The 13,323-nt window shown below is 42.1% G+C and overlaps 1 protein-coding gene across 1 annotated transcript in view; it reads right to left on the bottom strand.

Moving 5' to 3' along the window:
* Window positions 1–333: 333 nt before the first annotated feature.
* Window positions 334–13,323, bottom strand: part of NPSR1 (neuropeptide S receptor 1) — a 52,060-nt gene continuing 39,070 nt past the window's right edge. The window contains exons 5-9 of the mRNA XM_030490217.1: window positions 11,189–11,390; window positions 3,499–3,575; window positions 2,993–3,082; window positions 852–1,032; window positions 334–732 (exon numbers count right to left, since the gene is read on the bottom strand). Of these exons, the coding sequence (XP_030346077.1) occupies window positions 639–732; window positions 852–1,032; window positions 2,993–3,082; window positions 3,499–3,575; window positions 11,189–11,390 (644 nt within the window). The 3' untranslated portion in view covers window positions 334–638. The remainder of the gene's footprint in view (window positions 733–851; window positions 1,033–2,992; window positions 3,083–3,498; window positions 3,576–11,188; window positions 11,391–13,323) is intronic.

Here is a 13,323-nt window from a genome sequence, read left to right as displayed (position 1 = left end):
GAAAGGGAAGGATGAGCTGTAGGGATGGTGAGGCTGGGAGGACTGGCATGAGCTGAGAAGCAGGGCCAGGAGAGCTGGGAGGCAATTACCCAGCCTGTCAGTCCCCTCTTGTCTGACTACAACTTTGTAAGTGGTTGTGTATGAAACCCAGATATAATTACATAGAATGATGGTGGTGTCTTCTCATTAGTAAAGTGCCCATGTTTCCATTTTAAGCAGGGTCCCTGTTCTGTAATTAATTGTAAGTAGTCTTTATAAGTTACATGAGCCAGATGGTACGGTAGATGGCTTTTAGTGACTCCTGAAAAGTAGAGAAGACTTTGACTAGACACAAGTTACATTGTGTTTTTTTGCAGTTTGGAATATATATATATATATATATATATTACAGCTTGCTGGAAAACAGAGGCCCAGGATGAACCCTTAAAACAGTGGCATGCAAATCCCTCACACTGAGTTTGGCACAGGCAGAGTGCAATTGATGAAGCTGCATTGGCGATCCCAAATACGTGTGCTGCTCAACAGCAGCAAGGAGGAGGCTCTTGTCATCAATGTCTGTCCCTGACATAAGGGGCTCGAGGGGACCTCTGCTTTCCTCAGTACAGATTCCAGCGTGGCTTTCTGGAGCATTGTCTGAGCTAGATGTATTCTGGTTTGGACAGGACCTGCATCTCCTGCCCTCCATCGCTCCTATCCCGGGAAGTTCCCCCCAGCCTTCGAGTTCTTCTTTCCCTAAAGAAAATAAGGAATGGTTAGAATTAAACCAGGAAAAAATAGTCGTTTTATGGACTGTGTTTATGTGTTCCCTCCCTTCTTAGGGGAAAGTCAGAGTGACAGTAAAGGAGCATTACTCAAAAGGGGGGCAGAGGCGGTTGCTGAAGAGGCAGTAAATGAGGGGGTTGATGGCACTGTTCAAGGCTGGCAGGTTCTGGATGATCACGGATGCGTAGAAGCGCTCTTTGGTCTCAGGGAGTATGTTGAAGTTGTCCAGGATATCAAACAGAAAGTAAGGGCTCCAACAGAGAACAAATGCTGCAAGACAGAGAGAGCAACAGCTTGACATTAGATAGTTCAGCTATCTAGGGAAGTAATCGCACACGCATAGAGAGACTATCATAACACACAAATACTTGTTCATACAAAAAAAAAATCATCTCTCCTTATTCAGGGTCTTATTTAAGAGAATAGTTATTAGATTGTGTCTTTATTTGTCTTTGTTTTTATTTTAATGCCCATAAAATATATTATGTGTGCTCCTCTAAGTGTTTAGAGTGCTCCCTCTAGACATATCAAGACACTTGAACACTACACAACACATAAAGGGTAAATAGGTAGCCAGTTAAAACATCATCAGTTATAGTGAAGTGCTCTTTTAATGGTCCCCTGAGCGAGCAGCCAATCTAAATGTACACACCACCAAAGTGCCGCTCCGTGACAGCACTGCTGTCACAGCCACCTATTAAAAAAGAGGCTGTTAGACTTCCAGGAGCGGGGAATGACACCCTTTCACACCACATTATGGCAGACCGACGTGTCATTTGGCAGTGGTAGAAAGAAAAAGGCCACAGATCTATCTTTATCTGCAGGCATAGGGAATGAACCTGTCCCTGTGTAATCTCCCTTCATAAAGGCTTTTAACTCAAGGTTTACACAGAAAAGCTGGGACAGGCAGTGCAGTCAACTAAGCTTGAAGTACCTGGTTTGCAGATGTACAGGCATCCCTAAAATCAGACATGTCCAAATGAGGCAGCAGAGTCACCCTGTGCTTGTTTTCTTGTCACATTGATCAGCACTTTTGCCTTGGCAGTTAGCTGAGCACTCACTGAATGTGCAAGGAAGAGGTAAACCCCCCTCCTGCTTTCTAGAGTAAGCAAACTGGCAGTGCCTATGCACGGATACCAGCAGAGTAGCAATGCACAGTGGCAGCACATGGTACATAGCATTGACTATGCAGAACTTGGAGTGGCTTTAAAGAAATCTATGAATATTAGGTGCCTAGATCTGTTTGCACACCAAGAGGTGCTGGGTGCCCAATGTTATCAAGGTCCTTTGAAATACTGAGCATCCAGGTGAGCTCTTAACATCTGGTGGCATTGCAGTTGTATTTGTTTCTGGCCAAAGCTTTCTCTGATTGCCATGCAGAAAAGCCCAGACACAGAGAAGTTGTTCTTGGGCATCTGAACAGTATGAGCCAGACTGGCCTCTCCCCTGTCTCACTGAACAGTGAGCTAAGCACCTCAGAAGTAGCTATTACCACAATATCATCCAATCTGAATTTTGTGTGGCCTTGGAAAGAGAAGCAATCTCTTTTTCAGTGGTAGGAGATGGCTGTCAGCCCTTGGGAACAAATAGCTTCAGTCGCCTTCCTGCCTGTCGCTGGCAGCTAATCACAAGCCCTGTGTGACGCTGCCTTTATTTATCCAGATAGAATGTCAGCCTCCTAATTCCATCAGAATAATGTCATTTCCCTGGGAGATGGAGGATTCCTGCACTGAGTCATCTGCTGCCTGGTCAGGAAAGGAGAGCTCATCCTTCCCACCTCAGCAGGCAATGCACCTCTGACATCAAATTCAATTGCTTTGCATCCCCTCGCCTCTCCTTCCTCTCCGTTGCACCACCCCAGCACCTAACATGCCATACATAGGCTCTAAGTCTAAAAGACAACTCAGTTGTCAAGTATTTTGGCAACCTGGATAGGAAGGAGACGACCCCTTCCTTTGTTCCTTTTAGGCAATATCCCTCCTTTACTTTCTTTATACACATGAAGGGTTGTGCTTATAACCTCATTTGAGGTTTATGTCAGATGCCTAAAATAGGACCTTATCAGCCAGATAGGGGAAGGACAAGGTCAGAAGGCAAGAGGGGGTCAAGGTAAAGCTTCTCAGAGCCATCTATTGCGCTTTATGTGCTGCTGATGGAAGGAGCTGAGGAAAACCAGCTTCCAAACATAAGCATCCTGCCTAGCTACCAGCTGTGGGGGCTTTTCACTTACCCAGGATAATTACAATGCTGTACTTGATGGCTTTGACCTTCGCCTTGGATATGAACCCACGACTGGTGCAGCCAGCAGAGGTTTTGCCACCTGGGAAAAGAGCAGTTCAGCTAGTAAAAGAGCTTTCTGTATCCAGGAATTTCTGATCTTGACTTGCAAGGGCATGTGAAAACACAGCAGAAGCGTAATAAAAGTATATTCTAGGAAAAAAGTATTCTGGAAATGGACAAAGTTCTAGGAATAGGGATTCTAGTTCTAGAATAAGGATTTTTTACTTTTTAATTCTTTTCTCACAGATGTTTTGTTTCGTTAAAGGGGATTTAGTGTCAGAGGAAAGAAGGTAAATAATGCAGAAAAGAGTTATGGATGAGCAATTACAGAAACCCCATTTCCATTGCAATGATGGGGACCCAACGCAAAACTGCATGTCCAGGCATTCCCAGATTTGGGGGGGACTTGTCATATTTGAATCACAAGGCAGGAGACACATGTGTGCTGAGACTCACCAGGGCAGGTTGATATGATGACAGCCTGAGCTTTGCTCTTCATCCAGATGGTTCTAATCACGATTGAGTATATGACACTACAGAAGGGAAAGAGCCATTGGTATTATGAGGCACAGTAAATTTAACTGACACCCCAGACATTCATGCTCTATGAATACAGTTATCTATGTGTAAGGAGCTCATAGAGGTGATAGGACTGCAATAGGACTGCAGAGCAGATCTACAGAGTTTTCAGGATGGAAATTGTTATCATTGTCCTGGCTTTGTAGATGTCAAATCTGAGGCTCAGAGGAATGCAGTGCTTTGACCAAGATCTCACAGGCAAGAGGTCATTGGGAATTTTGAGCTAGCTGAAGCCAAATCTGCCTGGGGTCCAGCCCTAGGACACTAGCTCTGGGAAGGGGAAAGGAAGGGGAGAGATGTGATTTTGATGTGTGTACACTTCTGATTTGCTACTACTTTGTGAGTATGAAGCTGACAAATAAAATGGTATCCTGGGGAATTTGACAGGGGCAAGATCCATGAGAAATGCGATTGAGTACCGTGGTGCTCACTTTTGGGCCCAAGGTCCTGGGATGGAAATTGAGGACGGAAGTATCAGGTAGCTGGGAAGAGTTAGATGATTCCAAACCAGGTCCATCACAATTTCCTTATTTAGAAGGGAATATACATATACTCTTAATAGGAAAGATGCAAAGTTCCCTAGCCCACAATGACCTTGGATAGTTATGACCTTTCCCTAGGCGATAGCAAACCTGGAATTCAATTTATTTCATATAGAATTGGTAAAAATAATTATTTCAAGATGAAAACCTGTTTGAACTCACATCCTGGATGAGGATGTTACCTTTTCAGCAGTTTACACAACAAAAAACAGGAGGCCTTGCTCTGTCTGCCTTTTCTTCTTCAAGCATATATAATGTGCAGCTAAAATCACTAAGCAACAGCATACTTTTGACTGGTGTTTTCCTTTTTAGTCTGCTAAGGAAGACAAAAATAATTTCAGGATATTTCAGCTAATGCACTCAGGTTGCCATGTTTTCCTGATGTGAAAATCAAGCATCACAACAGAAGTCATCCTTGTGTGCTGTTTGCAGTACACTGCAGTGTTTTTTGGGGCCCGGGGCAGCCTGACTATTAATTGCTGTCAACCTTAGTGATGACTCTGTGAAAAAGGTGCAACTACAGAGATTACTTCAGAGTGTTTTATAGAGACAAAAATGCGTCTCACTATCATGTGGTTTATTTTTATTATCAGAAGAGACATTCTTATTGGAGCTTTCAGACCAATATAGGAGTCTTTCTTACAGCAGCCTCAATTAATAGGCACACTTGCAAAGACAGTATTTGTGCCTTGGAGGTTTCCCTTCTGCTTAAGTTTGAGCCATCTGGTTTCCAGGCTCAGTAGGTGAGAGCTGGAAATACAACGTGCAGTGTGGGCTGTGCAGCAGAGCAATAGTGTACTTGCCCAAGTGAGGGTTTTGCATGCATCTGCTGCGGCCCCCAGTTTGCCCTCCTTAATCCCTTCAAAGGTCCAGCATGGCTCCCAGCTGACTTGAACATTCTCCTTTTATCTCCTGTCTTTTCAAGAACCTGTTTATTTATCAGCTAGTGCACTTGAGAGTCCCTTTGCACTTTCTACCGACAATGGTGGAAAATTCATGGATCGTTCCTCCTTTGCTTGCTCCAATGAGTAAGAATGCATTATAATGATAATTGTTGTCATCTTAAGAAATATCCAGCCAGCTCCCTAAAGCCCTGTTTCTATTTTCTCCCTAGCCTGCTATCTCTAGCCTGACCTTTTTATTTGCAGACTTGCGTGTATCCAGCAGGACACATTCAGAGTTGCCTAAGCATCAGGACGAAGGAGCTTAACTCCATAGTCAAAATAGTCAGACTCCCTGCTTCCAGCCAAGTGCCACAAGGACTGAACTGTGAAGTCAGGCTCCTCACTTCCTTTCCCTCCAGCTCCAGGAATCCTGTCTTCTTGGCTGCAAAGTCTGGTAGGAGCATCCGTTTCACCAGATGCAGTTATAGCGGCTGTCTTCTTCAGTTGGCATTTCACACACGAACTTACATGCTGTTTCATTCGAATCCTTCATTTTTCAAAGTCCGGGGAAAGTTTAATTCCTGGTTTAATCCAGTAGCTTCTAAAGTGCTGCCAACATAGTGGATTTCTAGTGGTGTTTTTGCCTCTGTTCATCTTTCTTTTCTCTATAGCTGCATCCCTCCTTCCTTATCAGGAGGGGACCAGAGGTGGTATAAAGCTGCTCAGGGTGGGTGTCAGGAAAGACAAGCCACTTGTCATGCTAGGAACACTTGCCAGGTACTGTTTTGCCAGCTGCAATTATGCCTTTATGCTTTGATCTCTCTGGGACTCCGGATCTTATTAGTGCCTAATCTTCTTTCTTCTTTAACCTAGCTATGCTGGCATAGAGCTAAGAAACTGGAGTTTCCATAAATACGCCACCCAAAGCTTAAGATCATAAAAGGCATCTGTGTGTGTCTTTCAAAGCCACAACAATAAAAAGAGAGCACTTATGGAAGAGAAGTTGTGTTTTTCTTACAAGGGAAGAGCAGTTTGGGTTTTTTTACAGAATGCATTTATAGCTTCTTTTTTTCTATAAAAGGCAGCTGGAGGATGACATGGTGGTTGGTGACATCTCAAAGGATGGGAAGAAATTCCCGCTTGATGGAAAATGAAGTGGCAGATGAGCAAGGAGTAGCAGGGGACAGATGACAACTGGTATTCAGTTGGACAGGAGGGTGTTCTGCAATGGTCTGCACCATTCTGACTGTATCATAATCCCTGTTTCCTTCCTTTCAATATCAAGCTGCTCAGCCTCCACTGCCAAGATGTAAAAGCACAGCATACACATTGCCACAAACCTCATTTTCCAACACATGTAACATGCCTGTGTGCTGCATGCTCATCTCCACTGAAAGCACAGGGAGATGTGATGTACAGTTCGTTAGGTCCAGGTGTTGTCAGGTTTCTTTGTGTCTGTAAGTGCATAGAGCCCTTGCTGGGGATTCTTGGGGCTATATAAACATGTGCTGCAATTATTTTAATGCATATTATGATATTAAAGTACTATATGAGTTGTTGTGGCCCATTATCTGCAGGCAAGAGATTAATGAAGGGGAAGAGCAAGCCCAGGTGGAGTAGTCAAACCTTGATGGAAAGATAATCCAAGCCCTTTTGAGAAGGAGCTGCTCAGGCTTTGAAGACCACAGGATAGAAAGGACATGCTGTTGATCTAAAAATGCAGTGATTTTTCTAGCCCTGATAAATGCAAATCTGGAGAGGTGGCAGGAAAATACAAGAATATGGTTCAGACTATGGATGCATCTCAGCAAATGAAATTCCTTGCATCTCTAAAACAATTAAGCTTGATCCAAATTCTGAAGGACTAAGATGCATGTTCATTGTAGCATGTTATTAGTTAATGATGTTTTTTAATATGGCTCCACTGGTAATTACAGCATTCTTTATGCATGTAAATAACTAACGGTTAGTCATACAAATGGTAACATGAATAGTTCCACTCCATCTTCATTTGTAATTCATAGATCACTTTAGGTTTGAAAAATACAATGTCTCCTGGAAAAGCTATGTATTGATATTAACAATCCTAAGAGTTACTGATCTGTCCACTCCTTAAACACAGATTTTGATGTATTTTAAATAAAGGATTGCATTACGATATTGTCCCACACAGCCTTAGTATTTGCTAGTAAAATGAGCCTTTACCAAGGCAAAAAGTGCACTTAAGCTCCCTGCTAATGGCTTGTATTTATCATCCAGCATTGCCTATTGTTTCTTGTACTTTATTTGTGCAAAGTGATGCAGCTGTGTTATTTTATGGTAGCTAATTTGCAGCACTATTTATCCAAAGACAAAAGGCATATTTAACTTCATCTGAAGAAATCATTGTAGGCATGTGTAATGGGTAAGTGAATAGATGGGCAGATATTAGAACATATGTGCAAGATTGAGGTTTTTCTATTTAGAAATGGAAATTGCAGGCAAAAATGATGGTGCTCACTGAATCAAGCTCAAAAATTACCTTTGGCATTTTTACTAATAGTATTTTTATTCCCTTTATTTGATTTAATTCAGACAAATACCTTCTATTTAATCTTTTTTTTTTTTTCCTTTTATTTCATTGCAATGTCCTGGTTTTAGTTCCATATTTTTCCTTTGAGCTGATTCTGGTTTTTCTCATCTAATTATTTTTCTGCTGCTCCAAAGCAAATGTTCTCTTTGGAGTTTTGATTTTAAACAGCAGATGGATATTCTGTGATTCAAGAGAACTTCTGCAATTCTTTTTTTTTATACATAAATTTGGAATTATATTAGATAAATGCCTATGTGTTACATTTATCAGGTTAAAATATAAAAAATATGTTTGGCAATTGTGAATAACAGCTAAAAAGACTCTGAATTTCTGGATACTCAAGTGCCAGCATATAATTTGGTTTGGCACACAGTAGTGATACAGAACAGAAACTCAGTAGCTCTCCTGTGTCCCCGTCACAGGACCTGAGGGGTCCAAGTGCATATATTGGCAGGAGAGCAGTCTGTAATCATGATTTGAGCTGTATTTAACCTCTGTTCAGCAATGCTCCACAAGTATTCAACTATCACAGATACCATTTGAGCTTTGCTTGGTATACCTTGGCACAGCAGAAATGGCTTTGGTTGTAGCTGATGACACTTGTCCCAGAATAGGAGAGAAATAATTACTGCAGGTTGACAATATCAACTGCAGAAAAAGTGTTGGATTTGTATAAATAAAAGGGAAGAACAGGACAAACTTTAATCACTGTAAAGAAGAACCTGGTGCAGGATCTGTGGCTCTTCTTGAGTGCCACTGGGTGGGGAAGAGGGGAGCTTTTACATAAAAAGAACAAATATTCTCCCCTTTTCTCAGCTCTCAAAGATAACCACACGATGGGGTTAAAAATCCAATCACAGCTTTTCATTCTCTTTCCCTTATTCAGGTCTTGTTCGTTTGTATTATAATCAGGTAAAATAACTCGCTACAAAACCACAAGCTGTTTGGCAACTGATTGCTGATTCTCCAGTTGTGAAGAAGTGGTGGGAACAGTTATCCTGAGTATTTACATCTTTCAGGGCTGTTGCAGTTTCATTTATAGATTGCCTTTTTATATATACATTACCTGTCAAAAATCTGATTTCTGCTGGCAAGGACATAGGAGCATTTGTATCAGTGTGTGCTGAAACCAAGAATGTGTTTGGGCAGGCAACGGGTACCGCTCTGCTCTGTGGGTCCAAGCCCAGTGTTATAAGTTCCTGTCTTGCCATAAACTTCTCTTGTGAAAGTCGCTTAAGGTTAAAATCATAAAAATTTTAGGATGCTTTATTCATGTCTCAGCTGTCAGGGCAATCTCATGAAATGCCAGTTTCATGCCTTTCTCTTTCCCCTCATTTCTTCATCACCTTCTTGCTTCTGGGGATTTACTGTAAAGCAAGTCACAGAGCTGATCTGGTTTGAATATCTTCCTTTGGCAGGGAGGGAGGGGAGCATAATGTCAGTAGCTCTAAAAAATATGTTGCTATGTAGCTTGCCTTTTCTGACCAAACAAGTATATATGCCATGTAAAAAAGAGTGGCTGATCTGCAATAGGAAGCATGTGAATCTGTAAGTTGAAGTGTGAAAGAGCTGTTTCACACAGCTGTGGGACCTGATCTAGTTGAAGATGTCCCTGCTCATTGCAGGGGGGTTGGACTAGATGACTTTTGAAGGTCCCTTCCAACCCAAAATATTCTATGATTCTGTGATAACTGGACAGGCTATGGGTCTTTTTCCTGAAACACTTACAATGCTGCCTAGAATATCCCGATTGCTAGCTACTTGAGAAAACTCATGACAAAACTCCTGTCATAGAAACAGCCAGCCTCAAAGTTTTCTAGTTCTATTTCTTTTCACAGTTAAGTTACTTTTTGTCTCTTCTCTGTGTGTTCATTCTTTTTGCTGCTAGTGCTGGGCTGCAGATCCACCCACATTTTTATTTACATGTTCCCAAGAATATTTCTTGCTTTATTTAAAACCAGGCTGGTTTTAAGAGATAGGAGAATATACAAAGAGAAGTGATCCTGTCTGGGAAGGAAGAGCAATCGGGCAACCTGGGACTAGTTTTTCTCTATTGCTGTGATGTCCTTTCTTTAAGGAGAACTTTTCATTATTTTGCTTGTTATATCTGTGGATTCTGGCACATACAAAGAAATGGAAAGTTTAGCAAACTGATGTGTTATGAGCAGAGTATAAAGATTGTCCCTTCTCTCTAGGGAGCAACACTACTCAGTGTTGAATCTGTATCAGAAAGTCATAGAATCACAGACTGGTTTGGGTTGGAAAGGACCCTAAAGCTTATCCAGTTCCAACCCCCTGCCACAAGCAGGGACACCTTTCACTAGAGCAGGTTGCTCCAAGCCCTGTCCAACCTGTCAGCTAGATTGAGTTCAAGAACCACATGCTTCATTAGAAGCTGCAGAACCTAATATCTGTGATTAAACAGTAAGAAACTTCAAAGCACAACTCAACTGGATAGGAGCTAAAACCGCAACATGACCTTTACTATTTAGCTTATGTAGCCTTGTCCTAGAAAAAATAAGCCCCCACCCACTCTTATTTGGTGTGCTAACTCAGATAAGAGACTCATGGCTCATCACCTGCTGGAAAAGCAGATGGAACAAGAAAGATATCCAAGGGATATGCAAACACAGCTCCATTCTCACAGCCTTAACAGCACTTCACCATATTATGGGGAAAAGGAGTCTCAGCAAGTCTTTGCCGCTAAGAAGAAATGAACACCAAGCAATCCTATTGTAACCTTGCTACTGAAAGAGAATAAAATGGAAAGAAAGGAAAGGGCTAGGAGAACAAGTTACTGCCACTGGCAGCCTTTTAAGCCAGTTAAGAAGCCTCAGTCCCCTTCCACATCTGTTTTTGACTGTTCCTTTTGTATTGGTAGCTCCCCATGGCTAGATAATTTTTGTTCAACAGCAGCTAATGGCAGCACCCCAGAGGGAGACAATAAAAATCACTGATCACTAAGCACAGTCTGGGATATTGGCTGACCTCAGTTTAAAACTGATTCTGCTGCAGATCATCATTGTGATTTTGGGCAAACCAGTCTCCAATATTTGCAACTCAGGTTTCCCATTCCATAACAGGAAGGATTTTATTTGCCTGTATTATAGGAGTGGTTGGCAGCTTCAGACGCTTGGAGACTTCTTTCCCATCCTGGTGCAGAAACACTTTCCTAGTACTAGGAAGCTTGAGAGCACTTACAGTTTATTTTAGTTTAATTAGTGTCGAGTGTGGTTTCCTGTTCCTTTATTAAAATTATGTTTTGTCATAATAGCTAGACATTCATCCTGGATTTATAAAGATATGCTTCATGCCTGAAGCTCGGAGATAAGTGGACACACTTACAGATTCAGTCCTTTCTTTCAGAGATAATGTTTCTGGCTATTAACGCTGCATGGAGAACACGCAGAGCAAGTACAGTGACCCACGCATTATCTGATAAAAACCAAAACAGCTATAAGGCAGGTGTGGAAATGAAATCGTAATGAATGAGTAGAAATTAAAGCATCAAGCTGATTGCACACTTGACAGCTTTCACCACACGCTTGCTGACTGTGGTTCAGGCTTACCTGATAATGATCAGTGGAATGAAGTACACCAGGAAAGCCACCACTGTCATGTAGGGTATCCAGTAGGAGTCATCAGGCCAGAGAGCCCAGCACTGCACTTCTCCATTGGAAAGCTGCCGTTTCCCAAAAATAATCAGAGTTGGTATGGAAAACAGGAAAGAGAGGCTCCAGGCCACTCCAATAAGAACTTTCGCCTGTCTTTCTGTGCAACAGAGTCAAACAGATAGTGTTAATGGGGGCACAGCCGGCATCATGTAGCAGTACTGATAGAAAGGCAGGGAGGAGGAAACTGAGTGAAGAAAGGGAATTTGGTGCTGATGCTGAAAAGACTGCAAAGGGGAATGGGGATTTCATCTCCTTCATATGATAAACAGTCATGTTGTTATGGGCTTATATTTTACATGTTTTATTTGAAGATGCTCAGGGCCCATTGAATCTGAAAACGCTATGGGAAGGCACTGGTCAGGGACAGCAAGTCAGAAACAGGAGGTGTAAATGATTCTTCTATGCCAGCAAGACAACATCATGAATGCAAAGGACTGCAGGCTTGTCCTACTACATACTCTTACCATGGCACAGCAAAGTGGAGGTCAGTAGGACAGAGAGAGAGAAAACAAGGAATCTTTATGCTACAGATAACAGAGGAAGGGTTACTTAAAGCATAAACTAGGTTGGAGCATGCTGGGTGTACTGATGGGAGAAATGTCCTCCTTAGAATGGAAATTAAACCTTTTGATGCACCTTGAAGTAAGAACCTATCAGGAAAGAGAACATGCTTCAGTTCAGGATGGGAACAAAACTGCACAACCTTAACTCCAACTGCAACTTTACTACTCCAAAGAAACCTGGTTCTAGCAAGCATGGGAATCTCCTGCAGTTCTCAGCATCATGGCAGCGACCAAACCTAGCTCCTGTTGATGTCCAAGCCTTGTTAAGGGTGGACTGCTAACCCTGAGGCAGGGCAGATGCTGGTGCTCAAGTGCTCAGCTCTGTTTTATCTGCCACAGCAGACATTGATAAGGAGGTACTGCTGGTCCTCACAGTGAAGAACAGGAGATGAAGGATCCCAAAACACTTGGCAAGTTTGGGCTACTGTTCCCCCTTGATTTCTAGCCTTCTCCGCTGCCACATGGGGAAAATTAGCGGGAAACTAAATGATGCCACTAAATGTGGTACCAAGGGGGTTTTGTACACATCAATAAGTTGGCAGCCCAAAGGCTTTCATTTTCACAAATCTACATCTTCTGGCTAAAATCCAGATAGCTGTAGCCAAGAAGTGTGGGGGGAAAAGGGCTGATTTGTAGAGTACCAGTGATCCCAGCAGCAGTTATTCCTCATGACTCAGGTTGTAAGAGAAACAGATGGGGACAGGTTTTTTGATCTGGGAAGATTTGGTGTTGAAGTACTTTATTGTCCTTTCAAAATACCCGATGTTGTGCGTGAAATAGAAAATCACTTTAAATTATGCATATCAAGGCGAATGTCTTTCCTCCTTGAAGCTCAAAGAGCAATACGAAAGCATGTGGGCGAAACATTCAGAAAGTAATTTTATGCTTTATAAAACATCAGTTGCAAATATTCACTTATCCTGCTCATTTTTAAATGCTACCCACGTTCAGCAAAATACAATCTTGCTAATCTAGGGCTTAAGGGAACTCTGATGACATCTACATAAGTGAGATGGTTAGATTAAGTCTATAAATATTGCATAGGCAGAGGAGAGCTGTAAAGTTTCCCAAAGCAGAACAAAAACTTAGCAAAAGGAATATTAAGACTGTGTCACAAAATACTTCCTGGCAGAAAGGACTTCTCGATTGTGAGGTAGCTACTTAAACTACATACATACAAGCCTCGGTGAGGCCCACTTGTGTATTTCTAAGGGGAAAAGATCATAGTTGGATAATATAATTTCTTTTTTGTGCTGTATAGTGATGCCCTTAATTTGGAGAGAAGCGGGCAATTTGGGTTGGGCAAGAGTGGTGTCAGTGCTGAACCCAGGACAACAGGGCACTGATAGCACCTAGGTAAGCAGCTTTTTGTTTTATTGGACTAATCTCAACTGCCTGCCTTGCAAGCAGGGGTTTTTTACGTTGTTTTTCATAAATGCTCTAATATGCTCTAAATGCCAGCAAATA

The sequence above is a fragment of the Strigops habroptila genome, chromosome 1, assembly GCF_004027225.2.
Source record: "Strigops habroptila isolate Jane chromosome 1, bStrHab1.2.pri, whole genome shotgun sequence".
Classification (NCBI taxonomy): Eukaryota; Metazoa; Chordata; class Aves; order Psittaciformes; family Psittacidae; genus Strigops; species Strigops habroptila.
Note: the sequence above shows the minus strand (reverse complement) of the source record. Positions and strands in the feature narration are given on the sequence as shown.